The sequence below is a fragment of the Macaca nemestrina genome, chromosome 9, assembly GCF_043159975.1.
Source record: "Macaca nemestrina isolate mMacNem1 chromosome 9, mMacNem.hap1, whole genome shotgun sequence".
Classification (NCBI taxonomy): domain Eukaryota; kingdom Metazoa; phylum Chordata; class Mammalia; order Primates; family Cercopithecidae; genus Macaca; species Macaca nemestrina.
In genome coordinates this window covers 66791893-66813042 of record NC_092133.1, presented here as the reverse complement: position 1 = coordinate 66813042, position 21150 = coordinate 66791893, and the positions used below count along the sequence as shown (strand labels likewise).

Here is a 21150-nt window from a genome sequence, read left to right as displayed (position 1 = left end):
TCACTGAAGAGAGTTTAGACAACTGCTCTATGATGCTTTACTTTGTTTGTTGATTTTCTTCTTCCTTTTTTTTTTTTTTTTGTTTCTGAGACAGGGTCTCACTCTGTCACCCAGGCTGGAGTGGAGTGGTGTGATCATGGCTCACTGGAGCCTTGACCTCCTGCCATCTCAGCCTCCCAAGTAGCTGGGACTACAGGCACAAGCTGGCTAATTTTTTTTTTTTTTTTTTTTTTTGAGACGGAGTCTCGCTCTGCCGCCCAGGCTGGAGTGCAGTGGCCGGATCTCAGCTCACTGCAGGCTCCGCCTCCCGGGTTCACGCAATTCTCCTGCCTCAGCCTCCCCAGTAGCTGGGACTACAGGCGCCCGCCACCTCGCCCGGCTAGTTTTTTGTATTTTTTAGTAGAGACGGGGTTTCACCGTGTCAGCCAGGATGGTCTCGATCTCCTGACCTCGTGATCCGCCCCCCTCGGCCTCCCAAAGTGCTGGGATTACAGGCTTGAGCCACCGCGCCCGGCCCAAGCTGGCTAATTTTTAAATTTTTTGTAGAGACAGGGTCTCACCATATTGCCTAGGCTGGTCTCAAACTCCTGGTCTCAATCGATCCTTCCATCTTGGCCTCCCAAAGCACTGGGATTGCAGGCACCAGCCACCACACCCCGCCCTGATGCTTTACTTAGAAGAGGGCTCTGCTGGCCGGGCGCAGTGGCTCACACCTGTAATCCCAGCACTTTGGGAGGCCGAGGTGGATGGATCATCTGAGGTCAAGAGTTTGAGACCAGCCTGGCCAACATACTGAAACCCCATCTCTACTAAAAATACAAACTTTAGCCAGGCCTGGTGGCACTCACTTGTAATACCACCTACTCAGGAGGCTAAGGCAGGAGAAGTACTTGAACCCAGGAGGCAGAGGTTGCAGTGAGCCAAGATCGTACCAGTGCACTCCAGCCTGGCGACAGAGTGAGACTCTGTCAGAAGAAGAAGAAACCAGCCTGGCGACACAGTGAGACTCTGGAAGAAGAAGGAGGAGGAGGAGGAGGAGGAGGGCTCTGCTAAATTGCTGCGGGGGCAGTTACAGGTTTATAGAAGAGGAGACTTTAAAACTATGTCTTGACCGGGTGCGGTGGCTCAAGCCTGTAATCCAAGCACTTTGGGAGGCCGAGACGGGTGGATCACAAGGTCAGGAGATCGAGACCATCCTGGCTAACACGGTGAAACCCCGTCTCTACTAAAAAATACAAAAAACTAGCCAGGCGAGGTGGCGGGCGCCTGTAGTCCCAGCTACTCGGGAGGCTGAGGCAGGAGAATGGTGTGAACCCGGGGGGCAGAGCTTGCAGTGAGCCGAGATCACGCCACTGCACTCCAGCCTGGGCGACAGAGCGAGACTCCATCTCAAAAAATAAAAAATAAATAAATAAATAAAACTATGTCTTGATAGATGAGTAGGAGTTTAGGAGTTTACTGGGGGAGATAAAATACAGACAGCAGGAGGAAAGAACAAGTGAAAGGCAAGGGTGCTTGGGGGCCCCACTTTGGGAATACGGGGTTCATTCAATCACTTAGCAAATACTCACTGGTACCTGTGTGCCAGGAGCTATGCTAGGCACAGAGGGATATGATGAAGCAGGTGCCCTCCACCCTCACAAAGCTTAAGCTTTAATTCCTGGGTACCTCAGTTTCTCCATCCCTGAAAGGCTTGCTGCACAGAGAACATCAGTGAGGGGTGAACAGGATTGCTTACGTAGGCAACATATACAGGCGCCCTGGCTGTACAGGAAATGCTCACTAAACACGTGTCCTTGATTCCCTGAGAATCTAGCTCTGAGTTAGCCTGCCAGAGACTCACTAGACAAGCAGGTTTGTTCGATGAATGAATGAATGACTAAATGCTACGTGCACTATGCATTTCACACACATTTACTATTTATAGCATTCCTGTCAGTAGATATTATTTGTCTCCATTTTACAGCTGAGCAAGCAGAAGCTTCAGGATGCTAAGTCTAATATCCCTAGGTAGGAAGTGGCAGAGAAGCATCCAGATTCTGCCTCCTGGAGGCTCAGCTTCAGGGTCCAAGCACTTAACCATGTCACACATTGCTGCTCATGTCAAGGGAGGGTCCCAAATGTCTCGATGGAGAGCACTGGAAAGCATCTGAGAATCTCAAGGGACTTTGCCCCCACCCTCCTGCCAGCTGGGATGGCCTCAAAGGTTATCTCCCAGGTCAGGGAATCTGACGGTCAGTCTGTCTGGGGCAGAGGAAATGAGAAGGTGTCATTCCTCACCTGGGAAAAGGGCACTTCTGGTTTTTCTTATACGAAAGAGATCCTGGACCAACTAAGGTCTTTAAAAAGTGAGGGTGACTGTTAGCCTCGGTCCTAAAAAAGCAACAGAGATTCAGGTTCTTCCAGGGATAGTGCCAGAGCCCAAGAAAGTTCAGAGATGGATGAGCTTTGTCAGCTAGTTGCTCTTGCGGGTCAGAGAGAAATTCCAGGCCTCCACAGGGCTCTAAGCCAATACACATCAGAAATGAGCTGTCTGCAGCTGTTGGACCCTGGGAAAGGCAAGACATTGAGAGTTTTCTTAAAAGTCTTAGTACAAAGCACATTTTCACTCCTCTTCTATGGGGAAGCAACGGGTTTGGGCAACAAGCAGACTGACCCTTCACATACTGGCTGTTTCCACTTGTAAATTTGTGGCTTTGGGTAAATTATCTGAGCTTCTGTTTTCTCATCACCTCTGAAGTGGGGATGAGGATAAAATCAATGCAATTATTAGCAGAATGTCTAGTGCATTAGGTGCTCAATAAATGTTAGCTATGGTTATCATTCATTTTACCTTAAACAGTTAGTGAGCACCCATTAAGTGCCTGTAGTGCAAGGGACATGTGATGAATAAAGCTTTAGCCCTAATTTCAAGAAGCTTCTGGGCTGGGTGTATTGGCCCATGCCTGTAATCCCAGAACTTTGGGAGGCTGAGGCGGGTGGATCACTTGAGGTCAGGAGTTCAACACTAGCCTGGCTAACATACTAAACATACTAAAAATACAAAAAAAAAAAAATAGCTGGGCATGGTGGTGCATGCCTATAATCCCAGCTACTCTGGAGGCTGAGGTATGAGAATTGCTTGAACCCAGGAGGCAGAGGTTGTAGTGAGCTGAGATCGTGCCACTGCTCTTCAGCCTGGGTGATAGAGCCAGACTCCATCTCAAAAAAAAAGAAGAAGAAGAAGAAGCTTCTGGTCCTGGATGGGAAGCATGCCATCGTTTTTGTTCGTTTCCAGTCTCAGTGGATGAGGGTGCTCTGAGCTGAGCTGAGCATGTTTAAACAGGGACCACCTACACACTAGGCCACATGGTGATCTGGTAGACTTGGGTTCTGGAGCTGGTTTCACTGAGTCTGACTCCCGTACCTCCATCTAGTTGTCTGTGCCTTCCCTGTACTGCCATCCTTGGAACCTGAGTCCTGGTCAGAGGCTCCCACAGCACTAACCACAACCTGTCATTTTTGTATTTATATGTGCATGACCTGGATGAGGGTGCCTTCTGCCTCTGGGGACGGGTCTGATACAGAGGGCTGAGGCTGAGTCTCTAGGCTGGGGAAGTCAGATGACAACCATGGACCACTCACAATAATACCCGCATGCATCATCCTCTACAATGACATCAGGTTTTAGAGCTTGTAAAGCATTTTTTTTTTTTTTTTTGAGACAGAGTCTCACTCTGTCACCCGGGCTGGAGTGCAGTGGCCGGATCTCAGCTCACTGTAAGCTCAGCCTCCTGGGTTTACACCATTCTCCTGCCTCAGCCTCCCGAGTAGCTGAGACTACAGGCGCCCGCCACCTCACCTGGCTAGTTTTTTTGTATTTTTTAGTAGAGACGGGGTTTCACTGTGTTAGCCAGGATGGTCTCGATCTCCTGACCTCGTGATCCGCCCGTCTCGGCCTCCCAAAGTGCTGGGATTATAGGCTTCAGCTACCGCGCCCAGCCAGTAAAGCATTTTTACATTCATTTCGTTTAGTCTACATGGGAGGAGTAATCTCTAGACATGTTTTGCAGATGAGGAAACAATGTAGAGAGGTGAGTTACAAACTGCAGCAAGAACCCTAGCCCACGTGGGTCCCAAAGTTGGCTGATCAGAATCACTGGAGGGCCGGGCATGGTGGCTCATGCCTGTAATCCCAGCACTTATGGAGGCCAAGGTGGGCAGATCACTCGAGGTCAGGAGTTCGAGACCAAGATGGTGAAACTCCTGTCTCTACTAACAGTACAAAAATTAACCAGGCGTAGTGGCATGTGCCTATAATCCCAGCTCCTGAGGCAGGAATTACAGCTACTGAGGCAGGAGAATCCCTTGAACCTGGGAGGTAGAGGCTGCAGTGAACCGAGATCATGTCACTGCATGCCAGCCTGGGTGACAGAGTGAGACCCTGTCTCAAAAAAAGAAAAAAGTATCACTGGGATGTTTGTGAAATATGTAGATGACCACGCCCTCTCACCAAATTCTAAATCTGAAGGTTTGGGTCTGGACTTGAGAATCAATACTTTGGCCAGGCGCAGTGGCTCACGCCTGTAATCCCAGCACTTTGGGAGGCTGAGGTGGGTGGATGACATGGCAAAACCCCACCTCTACTAAAACTACAAATATTAGCCGGGCATGGTGGTGGGGACCTGTAATCCCAACTACTCGGGAGGCTGAAGCAGAAGAATTACTTGAACTGGGGAGGCAGAGGTTGCAGTGAGCCGAGGTTGTGCCATTGTACTCTAGCCTGGGCAACAAGAGCGAAACTACATCTCAAAAAAAAAAAAGGGGGGGGGGGAATCAATAGTTTAACAAACACCAAGGTGATGCTTATCTTCAGGGAAGTCCAGACATAGTGCCATTCACTGAATTTTTTTTTTTTTTTTTTTTTTGAGATGGAGTTTCGCTCTTGCCCAGGCTGGAGTGCAATGGCGCAATCTTGGCTCACTGCAACCTCCACCTCCTGGGTTCAAATGATATTCCTGCCTCAGCCTCCCAAGTAGCTGGGATTATAGGCATGTGCCACCATGCCCAGCTAATTTTGTATTTTTAGTAGAGACAGAGTTTCTCCATGTTGGTCAAGCTGGTCTCGAACTCCCGAACTCAGGTGATCTGCCCACCTCGGCCTCCCAAAGTGCTAGGATTACAGGTGTGAGCCACTGCGTCTGGCCTCACTGAATTATTTACTTGTTTTTAAATTTCTCTCTTTTTTTTTTAAGAGGGTCTTGCTATGTTGACCAGACTGGTCTCAAACTCCTGGCCTCAAGCTATCCTCCAGCCTTGGCCTCCCAGTGTGTTGGGATTACAGGCATGAACCACCACACCTGGCCTGAATGATTTACTTAACACAGATTTTTTGAGTTCCAACGATGATGATGGTATATACTGTGTGACAGCAGGATGAACAAGACAGTTCCAGCTTTAGGAAACTAACAGACCGTCCAGGGCTCGTGTGGTGGACAGCCCAGGTCTCCTGAATCTTAGATGAGGCCCCCAGTTAGGTGGTACAGCCTCTTCCCCTAAGACAGAGGACGAAGGCTTGGAGCTCCTAGTTGAGCCTGCTGGACCTTTCTCCATTTTCTAACACCTGCTCAGGTCGCAGCCTATGGTTCTTTTGTTGTTGTGTTGTTGTTGTTTTCTTTTTTTGAGACAGGGTCTCACTCTGTCGCCCAGGCTGGAGTCCAGTAGCCCGATCTTGGCTTATTGCAACCTTCGCCTCCCAGGCTCAAGCAGTCCTCCCACCTCAGCCTCCAGAGGAGCTGGGACTACAGGCGCACATCACCATGCCTGGCTAATTTTTATATTTTTGGGTAGAGACAGGGTTTCGCCATGTTGACCAGGCTGGTCTTGAACTCCTGGGCTCAGGCAATCTGCCAGTCTCAGCTTCCCAAAGTGCTGAAATTACAGGTGTGAGCCACTGTGCCCAGCCAGCAGCCTACAGTTCTTTGGAGCTAGAGGCATCCTGTGAAAGAAGCCAGGTGTATAGAGCACTTAGCTCTGTGCCTGGCACTTAGTAAGTGTTCAGTAAGTGTTGGCCCGCAGCTAACGTGCTTGTCAAGGCTAGGTAGGTGGGGGGAGCTGGGAAGAGAAAGCGCCCTCAGGTGTAAAGGAAAACGGATGGGGCCTGACACTGGAGCGGGGATTTACATTTCTTTAAAGGTCATTCCAGCCCTGACTTGACTTTGCACCTGGAAGGGAGGAGGCCAGACAAGGATCACTCTTGTGCAAATAAGGAAAGCAGGGCCCAGAGATCAAAGTGAGTGGCCCTGAGCCGCCACCCAGGTCTTCTGTGGCCCTGCCACACCAGGCAGGGATTGGGGGATGTGGGCAACAAGGGTAACACCTTTCCTCCTGAAATTACTGGGGTGATGTCTGCCTGTAGGGGAAGAGCCTGATGAACCAGGATCATCCCGTTTGCTCCTTCCGGCTCCAGCTTCTGCTGAACACTCCCTTTTCAGACGAAGAAGTCATCGTCCTAGTTCCTCCTGCCTTCTGTCTTCCCCAGGAGAGCACTTCAGTATTTGGTAGGGCCAGGGGTGCTCCCCGAGGCCATCTAGACAGTGGCCAGGGAGGCTGCCCCGGCCAGATTGGGCCAAAGTCTGCCTGAGGGCCGCGAGGATCCCTTGGCATTCTCTTCCTGCTTCTTGAGGAGCCAGCGGTCCATTTGCAGCGTGAGTGGAGAGGATGGGGCAGGGATCCCAGGTGAGGCCGAGTAAGGAAGTTGCAGTTCTGACCCGGGAGTCTGCCGGGACAAGCCTGCTCTGTCTCAGCATCAAGGCCTTTGGTACCTACAGGAGCAGGGTGCCAGGGTGTCCAGACCAGGCAAACCAGGAGCCCTAGATCCCGTCCCTGGAACTAGGTCCTCCGCCAGCTTTGCGGGCCTCCTCCGCACCAGGATCAGGTCTCGCCCATCCCCAGCAGGAGGTCTCTCTGCCCCCCACCCTCCGGACGGGGGTTATATGAACTTAAAACTTCCCCGGAGGGAGGAAAGGTGGGGGCGGGGCGGCTGCTGAGGCCCAGGATATAAGGGCTGGAGGTGCTGCTTTCAGGCCTGGCCAGCCCACCATGCACGCCCACTGCCTGCCCTTCCTCCTGCACGCCTGGTGGGCCCTGCTCCAGGCGGGTGATGCGACAGTGGCCACTGCGCACCTGCGTACGCGGGGGCAGCCCTCGTCGCCGTCCCCTCTGGCGTACATGCTGAGCCTCTACCGCAACCCGCTGCCGCGGGCGGACATCATCCGCAGCCTGCAGGCACAAGGTAGGCTATGCCGCTTGCCGCGCTCCGCTGGGCACCCCGGGGCGCCTCCGCCGCTTCCAGCCGGCGGACTCGGGAAGTGCTCTGGTTTGGGGGCTGCGGCTCCGAGCCGGGCATGCAGCCGCCTGGGCGTCCCGAGCCCAGGGCCTGGCTCTGCCGGTGTCTCCGTGTCAGCAGGCTCCGGGTGCAGCGTCGGTGGCTGGGGGCGTATCCACAGCCGAGTCGGGTAGGGATTCTAGCGTTCAGGGTGTGTCCTCGACGGGGACCATAGTCTCTGAGTTTTGATTTGGGATTGCGCGGAGTGCAGCGCAGAAGGGTGGGAGGCGCTGATCGCTGCCGTCTTGTGAAGCTGCTTATCCCGGCGCCTGGGTCTGCGCATCTGTAGGATAGGTGTAATAAATAGCAGCTCGTCTATCAGACTGTGGAATGCGCGAGACGACAATGGGCGCGAAACGCTCAGCGCAGTACCCGGCACGGCGCAGTAAATGGTCGTTGTTATTACTGAAATGGTTCCGTCTTGGCGAATTTTTTTCTTTCTGCGAGTGAGAGTGAAGGGGTCCCGGGGTGTGACGTCGGGAGTATCGGCAGCTGAGCTGGTAACATCGGGGATTCGGGCTCACGGTCCGGAGATCAGGGATGGTCTGTCCCGAAGTCGCGAACTGTGGCAGTCTTGGGTCCTCCAGCCGCGCCGGGGAGGTGTCAAGTGTCTCAGTTAACCCCGGGTTCGGGGCCATGATTTGCAGGGGAGTGGGTGTCTAGGACGGCAGGGATCTGAGGGTATCGCCCTCGAGTACCTGGCAGCGCTTTCTGGGCACCCAGCGCGGCGAGCAGGTGGGTGCTGCGGAGGGGGAGCCCCTTCCGCGCCTCAATCCACATCCCGCCACCTGGGCAGTCGCGGCCGCCCGCGCCTCCCTCCGCCTGAGGGGGCCAGACGGCCCTCCCCGGGGCTGGGGCGCAATCCACATCGGCTAATCTGATCCGACCTGCAGCCTGCCCGCCCCTTGTGACCTGATGCCGGGGGCTCCTCGCTCCCGCGTCTGGGGTCAGCCAGCCAGTGACCCTCTCCAGAAGGGTCATCTGGGGACCAGCCAGAGTAGGGGACACCCTCGGGGGCGGGGCAATGAGAAATTTGCTGGATTGCTCGGCCCCTCCACCGAAAAGCGGCCGGGGATGGGAGTGGTCAAAGAAGGGAGGGAGCACTTTTCCAGTTCTCTCCCTTCTGGAAAGTTCGAGATGTGTGCGGTGATGGACAGGAATCTGGAAAACTGGGTTCTAGGCCTCAAATCCTGCTTCCTGATTCCCTGTTGTCCCTGGTGTGTCTTGGGTTCTCTTTCTGCCTTCCCTTCTGTAAATTAGGAGACTGTTCTCTTTCAGCTAAACACTGTTTTTTGTTTTTTCTTCGAGACGGAGTCTCCCTCTGTCGCCCAGGCTGGGGTGCAGTGACACGATTTCGGCTCACTGCAACCTCCGCCTCCCAGGTTCAAGCAATTCTCCTGCCTCAGCCTCCCGAGTAACTGAGACTACAGGCGCGCGCCACCGCGCCCAGCTATTTTTTAAATATTTTTAGGACAGACAGGGTTTCACCATACTGACCAGGCTGGTCTCGAATTCCTGGCCTCGTGATCCGCTTGCCTCGGCCTCTCAAAGTGTTGGAATTACAAGCGTGAGCCACCGCACCGGGCCTAAACACTGCTTTTGAGTGTACAGCGGCATGCGGCACATTTACGTTGTGAATCGGCCTCATTTTCTAAGAGCAGTGGGAAGAGCCCGCCTGGAGGGAGACTGGAGGAGAAGGGATGTCCTAGCCCCACTTCTTCCATCTTGGATTTATTTCGAATAAGCTGCACCGCAGTTGCATGAAAGGGATGTTGGAGTCCAATTGGGTTTACATCTGTATCTGTTGCTATTTAACCTTCACCTTGGACCTTCAGTTTTCTCATCTGCAAATGGTGAGATGAGAGGAACAGTGAGGAGATTTAGAGAATGCCTGTGAAACACTTGGCACACGGGAAGCCACTGGTGGTAACGACTCTTATAATTTATGAAAATGTAGAGTGGGCACTCAGTGTCAGGCCCTCACAGCCCTGCCTCACAGCCCTGTCTGGGGACGGTGGTGTCCGACAGGAAGAGAACCCAAGGGCGTGAGCCCAGCCACTTTCTTCTTCAGAAGGGGAGGTGGGGCCGGGCGCAGTGGCTCACACCTGTAATCCCAGCACTTTGGGAGGCCAAGGCGGTCGGATCATGAGGTCAAGAGATCAAGACCATCCTGCCCAACATGATGAAACCCCGTCTCTACTAAAAGTACAAAAATTAGCTGGGCATGGTGATGCGCACTTGTAGTCCCAGCTACTCGGGAGGGTAAGGCAGCAGAATCGCTTGTACCCAGGAGGTGGAGGCTGCAGTGAGCCGAGATTGCACCACTGCACTCCAGCCTGGCGACAGAGCGAGACTCATCTCAAAAAAAAAAAAAAAAAAAAAGAACTGGAGGTGGGCCAGCAGGACATCAGGGGCATCTGTGTGGCTAAGTCTGCATTCAGCATATGAATGGGTTTTTGGGTGTCCATGAATCCCTTCCTCATACCCACCTTAAAATCACGTTTGTTGTATTTGGATGCATTTGTTTTTTTCTGAGAACACTCCTACCTTGCGTCAGGCACCAGTGACACCCACAATGTTAGAACTCTTATTCTAAGATGAACCAGAGAACCTATCAGCCCTGTCCCAGGGCACCCTGGCAGCAGTGGGAGAAGGCAGGAAGGGTGGTGGAGTCACAGACTTCTTTCAGCAGGAAGGAGCGGTCTCTTCCCTGCCCAGCCTTGCCCACTGTCCATCCTGTTCACAGGGGACTTTGCACTTCTGTCCAGGTCCCTTGTGGCCTGTCCGGACACCTTCGTTTCTAACTTTTGGACCTGGGAAATAATGAGGCAGCTGATGATGGCCAGTGTTTATTGAATTTTGGTTGTGCTGGGCAAAGCACATTACATGAATTATCTGTTAATCCTAACACCCCTGTGAGGTGGCTACTCTTACCATCTCCCATTTTTGTTTTGTTTTGTTTTGTTTTGTTTTGTTTTGAGATGGAGTCTGCTCTGTCACCCAGGCTGGAGTGCGGTGGCGTGATCTCGGCTCACTGCAAGCTCCCCGTCCTGGGTTCACGCCATTCTCCTGCCTCAGCCTCCCGAGTAGCTGGGACTACAGGCGCCCGCCACCATGCCCGGCTAATTTTTTTGTATTTTTAGTAGAGATGGGGTTTCACGGTGTTAGCCAGGATGGTCTCGATCTCCTGACCTCGTGAACCGCCCGCCTTGGCCTCCCAAAGTGCTGGGATTACAGGCGTGAGCCACCGCGCCCTGCCCCTCCATCTCCCTTTTAAGAGAGGGAAACTGAGGCTCAGAGAAGGAAAGTAGCCTGACCAATGTCAAACAGCAAGTGACAGAATTTGAGCCATCATGGGGGGACTCAGGGGCCCCTGCTCTTAACCATTGAGCAGGAGTGCCTTCTTCTAAAAGAGTTTTTTTTTTTTTTTTTGAGACAGTTTTTGCTTTTTGTTGCCCAGGCTGGAGTGCAATGGCGCAATGTCGGTTCACCGCAACGTCCACTTCCTGGGTTCAAGGGATTCTCCTGCCTCAGCCTCTCAAGTAGCTGGGATTACAGGCGTGCACCACCATGCCTGGCTAATTTTGTTTTTTTTTTTAGTAGAGACAGGGTTTCACCATGTTGATCAGGTGGTCTCGAACTCCTGACCTCAAGTGATCCACTCACCTCAGCCTCCCAAAGTGCTGGGATTATAAGCGTGAGCCACCACACCTGGCCAAGATAAAGTGTTTTTAAACTCACTGCCCCAAGCCTCCAGGTACAGGTGGCAGCAGTGGGTGCTGAGTAATGTTAGCTTCCTCCCCACACTTCTGGGGAAAGCTGCTAGTCAGGGGCCGGTTATTGCCTCCTATAGGTGCTAATGAGGAGGGAAGTGGAAATTAAGTGAAAAAGAGCTGCTGGAGATGGGGTGGGAGAAGCTGCCACGAGGCTGAGATTGGGAGTGGCCCCTTTACAATACAAGCTGGATTTCCCAGAGAAATTCACTTCCTCTCTGACCAAAGATCCTCTAGGAGACAGTCAATGAATAAACTGTTATGCAGCCAGGCTAGAACTACATTAGAGATCATAACTACCTCCAGAGTCTATTCACAAAGAGTTACAAACGCCCTGTCTTATTTCTAATGAATAACCCCTGACTTTTATTTAGCAATAAACCTTCAAACCTCTTTATTTCTCTGGATCCTTGTGATAATTAGAGAGGGTGGTGCAGCATTATTCCCATTGCAAAGAAGAGGAAACTGAGCTTGAAGAAAGTTCATCACTTTGTTTTTTTTGAGACAGAGTTTTGCTCATGTCACCCAGACTGGAGTTCAGTGGCGCGATCCCGGCTCACCGCAACCTCCACCTCCTGGGTTCAAGCAATTCTCCTGCCTCAGCCTTCCTGAGTAGCTAGGATTACAGGTGTGAGCCACCACACCCAGCTCAGCTAATTTTGTATTTTTAGTAGAGACAGGGTTTCTCCATGTTGGTCAGGCTGGTTTCAAACTCCCAACCTCAGGTGATCCACCCACCTCGGCCTCCCAAAGTGCTGGGATTACAGGCGTGAGCCACCGCGCCCGGCATCACTATTAAGTGACCTGAAAATCCACAAATCTGTGCTATTCCCAGACATCAGGGAAAATCAATCCAGGACCAGAATAAATGGAGTGTGCTCCCCTACTCCTTGTCATCCAGTTTGGGTTTGGTTGTCTTGGGTGAGTGGAACAGGGCTGGGTGTGTGTGTCTTCCGGGTGATGATCTCTGAGGTAGGTCCAGTCTGAGCATCTAACAGTTTATTCATGTATTGTCTCATAGAGCATCTTTGGTCAGAGAGAAAGTGAATTTCTTTGGGAAATAATCCACCTTGCATTGTAATGGGGCAACTCCCACTTTCAGCCTTCTGGAAGCTTCTGGGTGCATGCGATTGCTGTGTGCCCTAGGTGTGTGAATGACCTGGGAAAGGAATGGGCGAGCATCCTGTAGGTGGGTAGTCATGCCTAAAAAGCCTTTCGAAACCTATTTGTAAGGTTGCCAAAAACTCTTAGGAACCGGGGAGTGGGCAGAGGGTGACCAGTCTTTGGCTCCTTCTTTTTTTTTTTTTTTTTTTGAGATGGAGTCTCGCTCTGTCGCCCAGACTGCAGTGCAGTGGCGCAATCTCAGCTCACTGTAAACTCCGCCTCCTGGGTTCACGCCATTCTCCCTCCTCAGCCTCCCAAGTGTCTGGGACTACAGGTGCCTGCCACCACACCCGGCTAATTTTTTGTATTTTCAGTAGAGACGGGGTTTCACCATTCACAGAACAGTCTCGATCTCCTGACCTTGTGATCTGCCCACCTCGGACTCCTAAAATGCTGGGACTATAGCGTAAGCCACTGAGCCCGGCCCAGTCTTTGGCTTCTATTGCCTGTGCCTCCCTGAGAGCTCTGAGCTTTTCCATGATATTCACATTTAACTCAATGTGTCTGTAAAACAGGCCACTCTGTTTTGTCTTGTTGTTTTTGTTTTTTTTTCTTTTTTGAGACAGAGTTTCACTCTTGTTGCTCAGGCTGGAGTGCAATGGCACTGTCTCGGCTCACTGCAACTTCTGCCTCCTGGGTTCAAATGATTCTCCTGCCTCAGCCTCTCGAGTAGCTGGGATTACCGGTGCAAACCACCACACCGATCTATTTTTTTTTTTTTTTTTTTCTTTTTTTGAGACGGAGTCTCGCTCTGTCGCCCAGGCTGGAGTGCAGCGGCCAGATCTCAGCTCACTGCAAGCTCCGCCTTCCGGGTTCACGCCATTCTCCTGCCTCAGCCTCCCGAGTAGCTGGGACTACAGGCGCCTACCACCTCGCCTGGCTAGTTTTTTGTATTTTTTAGTAGAGAGGGGGTTTCACCGTGTTAGCCAGGATGGTCTCGATCTCCTGACCTCGTGATCCACCCGTCTCGGCCTCCCAAAGTGCTGGGATTACAGGCTTGAGCCACTGCGCCCGGCCTAATTTTGTATTTTTAATAGAGATGGGGTTTCTCCGTGTTGGTCAGACTTTATGTACCAGAGGAGAGAGGGGAGAGGGAGATGCAACTCATCACATTTTTACTGACTGTCCTCTGGCTTTGCAAGTTATCTTGGAAGGGGGATTGGAAGAACAGTGATTCGGAGTCTGGGCTTGGCAGTTGGGCAAATCCAGGTTTACTCTTGGCTCTGCCACCTTCCAAGAATGACACCTTGGTCAGGTCTTTTAACCACTGTGAGCCTCAGTTTTCCTCATCTGTAAAAGGGACTCAAAAATCTTACCAATTCACAGGGTTGGGGTGAGAATTCAAAGGTAATTCTATATAAGGTAAGGCCTCCAGCAAGAGCTATGTTGGTTGTGACACGGACTGAGGCTGGGGGAGGCCCTCACTCACCCTGCTTCCTTCCTGGTTTTCTTCTACCCAGATGTGGAGGTGGATGGGCAGAACTGGACCTTTGCTTTTGACTTCTCCTTCCTGAGCCAACAAGAGGATCTGGCATGGGCTGAGCTCCGGCTGCAGCTGTCCAGCCCCGTGGACCTCCCCACTGAGGGCTCACTTGCCATTGAGATTTTCCACCAGCCAAAGCCTGACACAGAGCAGGCTTCAGCCAGCTGCTTTGAGCGGTTTCAGATGGACCTGTTCACTGTCACTTTGTCCCAGGTCACCTTTTCCTTGGGCAACATGGTCTTGGAGGTGACCAGGCCACTCTCCAAGTGGCTGAAGCACCCTGGGACCCTGGAGAAGCAGATGTCCAGGGTAGCTGGAGAGTGCTGGCAGCGGCCCCCCACACCGCCTGCCACCGATGTGCTCCTTATGCTCTACTCCAACCTCTCGCAGGAGCAGAGACAGCTGGGTGGGTCCACCTTGCTGTGGGAAGCCGAGAGCTCCTGGCGGGCCCAGGAGGGACAGCTGTCCTGGGAGTGGGGCAAGAGGCACCGTCGACATCACTTGCCAGACAGAAGTCAACTGTGTCGGAAGGTCAAGTTCCAGGTGGACTTCAACCTGATCGGATGGGGCTCCTGGATCATCTACCCCAAGCAGTACAACGCCTATCGCTGCGAGGGCGAGTGTCCTAATCCTGTCGGGGAGGAGTTTCATCCAACCAACCATGCATACATCCAGGTGGGATGCCAGGCATGAGGCGAAGGGGAGGCAGTAAGCCAGCCTTGGGGGACAGAGCTCTAGCTTAGCTATTAAATGACTGTGTTCCTGCATTCACAGTTATTCAAGCATCTCCAATGTGCCAGATCCTGTGCTAGGTATCAGGGATGTAGAGATGACCGAGTGTAACATCCTTATAAAGCCTGTATGGGGTCATGCGTCATTGGGTAGCCTTGAACACATTGTTTCCCTGGGACTTTATCCTTGTCTTCCATAAAATTAGGGGGTGGGGGTAGACCAGAGGGTCTCAGCACTTCCCTAGCCCTGACATTCTAGGAAAGGAAGAATCTGGACTTTGGGGACAGGCAGGCCTGCATTTGACTCCTTATTAGCTGTGTGATACTGATTAGGTTGCTTATTCTCTCAAGCTTCAGTTTTTCCACCTGTAAGATGAGGAGGGCAATGCCATATTTCATAGGGATGCTGTAGGGTTAATGAGATGACATGCATATGACATGTAAAGTAGTTGGTAGGTAACAGGCATGTTTGGCTGCATTATGGGGCCATGGTTGGAATCACACTGTTCCAGCTACAGTATTTTAGTTGAGAATTGACTACTCATTCTACAGAAGTAGACAAGGCCGGCCAGGTGCGGTGGCACATGCCTATGATCCCAGCACTTTGGGAGGCTGAGGTGGGTGGATCACCTGAGGTTAGGAGTTCGAGACCAGGCTGACCAGCACGGTGACACAAAATACAAAAATCAGCCAGGTATTGTGGCACGTGCCTGTAATCCCAGCTACTTGGGAGGCTGAGGCAGGAGAATCGCTTGAACCCAGGAGGCAGAGGTTGCAGTGAGCCGAGATCATGCCATTGCACTCTAGCCTGGGCAACAAGAGTGAAACTCTGTCTCAAAAACAAGAAAAAGAAGTAGACAAGGCCAGAGGCTGCCACTTGGTGCCACTAGTCAGCCTAAGGTCTGGGAGGTGGTGGAGGAAGAACAGGGCTGGTGAGTTAGGAATGAGAATAAGATGGAGAGAACAGAAAATAGAGCCTAATACGGTAGATCTGATGTTATAGGTGGCCCTGCCCTGCTGTCAAAGGTCATATGGGACCAAAATGTTTTCATTTTACTCCATGAAGTCTGGAATGAGAATCTCCTGGGCTTGCAGTATATCCTCCATGCCAAGCCTCAGGCGGGGTTCAGGGTCTCTAGAGAGCGTGAGCACATGGGCTAAGGTCATGCAAGGAGTCATCGGGGGTGCTAGAGCTTCCAAGTACCTGTCCTGAGCCTCACCCAGGCCTGCTGATTTTCATTGCCCACCTGCAGCACCACAAAGACCCAGACAGTCCCAATTGCCAACTCTGACACTCTGATCTAAAAAGATGTTAGTAGACCACAGGGACAGGGCCTGGTTCCAAAATGCCAAGGTCTTGTTACCTTTCCTCCTATTGACTCTCTCTGTCCTTCTCTGGCTGACAGCAAATCCCATAAGAATTTCCACATGACTAACTATTCTGCTTCATATTTCTAGAACTAAACCATGAGTTTCTTGGAATATTTTAAAAATTGGTATTCACAGCTGGGCATGGTGGCTCACTCCTGTAATTCCAACATTTTGGGAGGCTGAGGTGGGTGGATCGCTTGAGCCCAGGAGGTCAAGACCAGCCTGGGCAACATGCCGAAACCCTATTTCTACAAAAAATACAAAAATTAGCCAGGCATGGTGGCATGCACCTGTAGTCCCAGCTACTCAAGAGGTTGAGGTGGGAGGATCACCTGAGCCCAGGAGGTTGAGGATGCAGTGAGCTGTGATTACACCACTGCACTCCAGCCTGGGCAACAGAGCAAGATCATCTCAAAAAAGAAAAAAAAAATAGTATTTGCTTTAGATTAGAATAATAGGAGAACATAAAAATTAGCTACTACTAAAAAAAAAAAAAAATTAGCTACTACTCTACCCAGATACATGTGATTTTTTGAATCTGTTTAAAGGCTGTTTTCACAAAACAAGCACAGAGCTAAAGTCAGTTTAGACTTTAGAGTTGATGATATATTGGCAAGCTAATTCCTTTATGGAAATAATTTTCTTCTATTTTTGCACTCAGGAAATGACTTTAACTCCATAACTTTTTTACTCTTTACCCAGAAATACTACTATTCTGACCTGCCCATCAGGATGTGAATTGACATTCCTTTCCTTTCCTTTACAGAGTCTGCTGAAACGTTACCAGCCCCACCGAGTCCCTTCTACTTGCTGTGCCCCAGTGAAGACCAAGCCGCTGAGCATGCTGTATGTGGACAATGGCAGAGTGCTCCTAGATCACCACAAAGACATGATTGTGGAAGAATGTGGGTGCCTCTGATGACATCCTGGAGGGAGACTGGATTTACCTGCACTCTGGAAGACCGGGAAGCTCCTGGAAGACATGATAGCCATCTAATCCAGTAAGGAGAAAGAGAGAGGGGCAAAGTTGCTCTGCCCACCGGAACTGAAGAGGAAGGGCTGCCCACTCTGTAAATGAAGGGCTCGGTGGAGTCTGGCCAAGCACAGAGGCCACTGTCAGGAAGAGGGAGGAAGAAGCCTGTGCAGGGGGCTTGCTGGATGTTCTCTTTACTGAAAAGACAGTGGTGAGGAAAAGCACAAGTGCGTTGAGTTCTCTAATGGATTTTTAAAAAACCTGTGAACCCCCTGAAACTGTATGTGAAAGTTGAGACATATGTGCATGTATTCTGGAGGTGGGATGAGGTCACCTATAGCTTTCACGTATTTTCCAAAGTAGTCTGTGTGTGACCTGTGCCCCTCCCCAAAGATTAAGGATCGCTGTATAGATTAAAAAGAGTCCATCACTCTCATTGCCTCAGGCTGGGTTGGGGGAGCCCCACAGCTTTCTGGCTGGCCAGTGTTAATCTACTGGCCTTGTCCAGAGGCTCACTGGAGTGGGCTTCTGCTAATGAGCTGTACAACAATAAAGCCATTGTCTAGTTCTCCTGGGCCAGCTGGTGCCTGTGAAGGCAGAGGCAGGAACTCATCCAAGAGGACTGGCCATGTTAGGTTACAGAAGCTGGAGCTTTCAGACATCCCCATGTCAGTCTGCTTAGGCAGACACAACCTGAATCTATTAAAGTTGCTGACAATTCACCTCAGTCTCTCAATGTGTGCTATTAATGAGGCCTCTGAGCTTCCTATCCAGCAGTGGTGAAGGCCTTGCCCTGGGTGGCAAGATACTTGCTCTATGGTCACAGCTCAGCCACTGGAAGCTGTGTGACCTCAGGTGAGCAATTCACTGTCCAGACTCCACTTGTAAAAGGAATGCTGGTGTGGGCCAGGCATGGTGGCTCACGCCTGCAATCCCAGCACTTTGCGAGGCTGAGGCTGGCGGATCACGAGGTAAGGAGATCGAGACCATCCCGGCTAACACGGTGAAACCCCGTCTCTACTAAAAATACAAAAAAATGAGCCGGGTGTGGTGTGGTGGCAGAGTGGTTGCCTGTAGTCCCAGCTACTCCGGAGGCTGAGGCAGGAGAATGCCGTGAACCCAGGAGGTGGGGCTTGCAGTGAGCTGAGATCGCACCACCGCACTCCAGCCTGGGCGACAGAGCGAGACTCCGTCTCAAAAAAAAAGAAAAAAAAGAAAAAGGAACGCTGGTGATTCCTAACGCATTCATATTAAATGTCTGTTGTCAGGCTCAGAAGAGCCATCAGCTTTAAGCTGTAGACTGAATAGGAAATGCTGCCTTATCCCTATCTCCCTCTAAAGCTTCTAAAGCCTGCTAAACCCAGTCCCTGCCATATGCCCTTAATATAACCTTTATCAGCTCTTTTGTTACTCAGGGTTCTAAGACGGACTTAATTTCAGGTTCCACATGGGCAGCACAGCAAAAGGAGCCTGAATGAGGCAGCTCTACCCCCCAAAACCCCTGACCACAGTTATCTTCCGGGTAAAAAGACCTCAGAGGCAACAATTCTGGCTGGGTGCAGTGGCTCACGCCTATAATTCCAGCACTTTGGGAGGCAGAGGTGGAAAGACCGCTTGAGTCCAGTAGTTCAAGACCAGCCTGGGCAACATAGTGAGAACCTGTCTCTGTTTAAATAAAACAAACAAAAGAAGCAATTCTGCTCTTAACAGCTTGATCTCATTGAACATTGCCAAAGCAGAGGCACTTTTTTTGTAGTTTCATGGAGCAAAGGGGCCACTTTATTGGGAATGTGAGCCCACAGTGTATCTACCAGATCCTGCTTTCCCAAGAAGCCTACCCACTTAACGCTACAACCTTAAGAAAATGATTCCAATCATTTGTGAACCCTGTTGAGCTCAGACGAACTCAACTGAGGCTTTGTTTGAGTCAATACTATAGTCGTGGCCCAGAAAGGGGCTAGAGCCAGGCCTGGGCTTGAGAAACCTCAGTGCCTTGATTCCACAACAAAGCTGATCCAGCTGTTCACTGCCTGGACTAGAAATAGACTGCCCAGACCCAACAATTCAGAATCACAACAAGATTCTGCATCTGACCATGTACAGAATAGCCGAGCACGAGCAAACTTGTGAGGTCAGCTTGTCTGATCCCCATTCCTAAACGAGACCCCTGTGAGACCTCAGGGCCTGACCACACAGCTAGGGGTGGCAGGGCCAAGAGCTGAGCTCTGGTCTCTTGAGCCCTAGGGGCACTTACTGCTTAATAGCAACTAGAGGTTTGTGCTCACCTATCTTGGAATCCAAGCCTTAGCCTTTAGAACCAAAAATTTGAACCCAATTATACTACTGAACTAGTTCTTAGAAGTGAAAATCACCCCAGGACTTTCTTACATGGCTGGTGCCAGAGAGCGAAAGGTCGAGCTATTTGTAGCTACAGCTTGTGGGCGTGTTTACAGTCAGCGGCTCTATTGACTCCAAGAACAAACCCTTGACGACAGGGCATTGCCTCATGTCAAACAAAAGTAGTGCACAAAGTAGTGAAACTCTGTGTTTTGCTGACCCCTGCTGAAAGCCCAGTGTTTGCTATGTCAGCAGCAGAGTCATTCTGTTGCCTGGACAAAGTAATTGGGGCAAAGCCTACCTACTGGAGCCTAGGGAATGGCTCCATGCTCTAGGCCATGTGCTTGCTGAAGGCTCTGTAAGTCACAGGAAATACTACTTAGGAGAATTGTGTCCTGTCTGAACCTGGGATGTTTTCTGTTGTTTTGAGATAGGATCTCACTGTCACCTAGACTGGAGTGCAGTGGCACAATCATGGCTCACTGCAGTCTTGCCATCCTGGGCTCAAGCAATCCTCCTACCTCAGCCTCCCAAGTAGGTGGGACTGCAAGCATGCACCATCATACTCAACTAATTTTTTAGATTTTTTTTGCACAGACAGGGTCTCGCCATGTTGCCAAGGCTGGTCTCCAACTTCTGGGCTCAAGCTATGGTCCTGTCTTGGCCTCCCAACATGTTGAGATTACAGATGTGAGCCACTGCACCTGGCCTGAACCTAGGGTTTTAAGAGTATTCAAGAGTTATTTTAACTTGCTCTCAAGCAGTGCCAAGTCAGTTGCGAGAAAATTGGACACATTACACTCCTTGGCTGGGCAAGCGGGTGGGCCTGGCAGTATGTAAGCATGGAGAAACTAGAAACATTATAAGAAACAGAAGCACGGGATCCATAGAGATGTGGGGAGTGGCTGTGACCTTGGGATAGCACCCCTAACCTGGGGTTTGTCTCCATCTTTAAAAGTCTTTTCGGGCCAGCGCAGTGGCTCACGCCTGTAATCCCAGCACTTTGGGAGGCTGAGGCGGGCGGATCATGAGGTCTGGAGTTTGAGACCAGCCTGACCAACGTGGTGAAACCCCGTCTCTACTAAAAATACAAAAATTAGCCGGGTGTGGTAGCACATGCCTGTAATCCCAGCTACTCAGGAGGTTGAGGCAGGAGAATCACTTGAACCCGGGAAGCAGGGGTTACAGTGAGCCGAGGTCACACCACTGCACTCCAGCCTGAGCGACACACACAGCAAGATTCAGTCTCAAAAAAAAAAAAGAAGTCTTCCCTTTCATTAGCAGTAAGATCCTTATCTATCCTAATTGCCTTTAGGGCACAGTAAAGGATGTAGGAAAGGGCTTTTAAGGTTTTGGTCCCATCTTTCCTTAGATTCTTTAGTTCTTCTACAGGTTCCATGAGTAGGTGGTAGCTGCAGTGCTCAAACCTGTTCCACTCCTAAACTTACACACTTGGAGGGAAGGGGAGAGGGGGCTGAATAATCTTTGGGTGTCCATGTCAACCAGGCTGTGCTTGAGTCCCTTAACTGCTGTTTACTGAACTGAGTGTACTAGGCACTGGGCTCTTTATGACATCAACTGGGCCTCACAACCACCTGGAAAAAGTTACTTTTTTTTTTTTTGAGACAGAGTCTTGCTCTCGTCGCCTGGGCTGGAGTGCAGTGGCCGGATCTCAGCTCACTGCAAGCTCCACCTCCCAGGTTCACGCCATTCTCCTGCCTCAGCCTCCCGAGTAGCTGGGACCACAGGCACCTGCCACCACGCCCGGCTAATTTTTTTGTATTTTTAGTAGACACGGGGTTTCATTGTGTTAGCCAGGATGGTCTCGATCTCCTGACCTCGTGATCCACCTGCCTTGGCCTCCCAAAGTGCTGAGATTACAGGCGTGAGCCACAGCACCCGGCCAAACAGTTATTTCTTAACCTTAGTTTAGAGAAAACTGAGGCTTGTAG

General features: G+C 51.1%; 1 protein-coding gene and 1 long non-coding RNA gene across 2 annotated transcripts; one reads left to right on the top strand and one right to left on the bottom strand.

Annotated features, from left to right (window-relative positions):
- Window positions 1-1822: 1822 nt before the first annotated feature.
- LOC139356264 (uncharacterized) lies at window positions 1823-19915 on the bottom strand. The gene is made up of 4 exons (XR_011607831.1): window positions 19808-19915; window positions 16836-17058; window positions 8864-9210; window positions 1823-2549 (listed from the first exon to the last, which is right to left on the bottom strand). It is a non-coding gene; the product is annotated as an uncharacterized lncRNA (long non-coding RNA).
- LOC105466069 (nodal growth differentiation factor) lies at window positions 7061-16836 on the top strand. Its single transcript, XM_011714951.2, has 3 exons — window positions 7061-7273; window positions 13764-14461; window positions 16655-16836. The coding sequence occupies exons 1-3, from the start codon at window positions 7081-7083 to the stop codon at window positions 16805-16807; spliced, it is 1044 nt and encodes a 347-aa protein (XP_011713253.2). The 5' UTR covers window positions 7061-7080; the 3' UTR covers window positions 16808-16836.
- Window positions 19916-21150: the final 1235 nt, after the last annotated feature.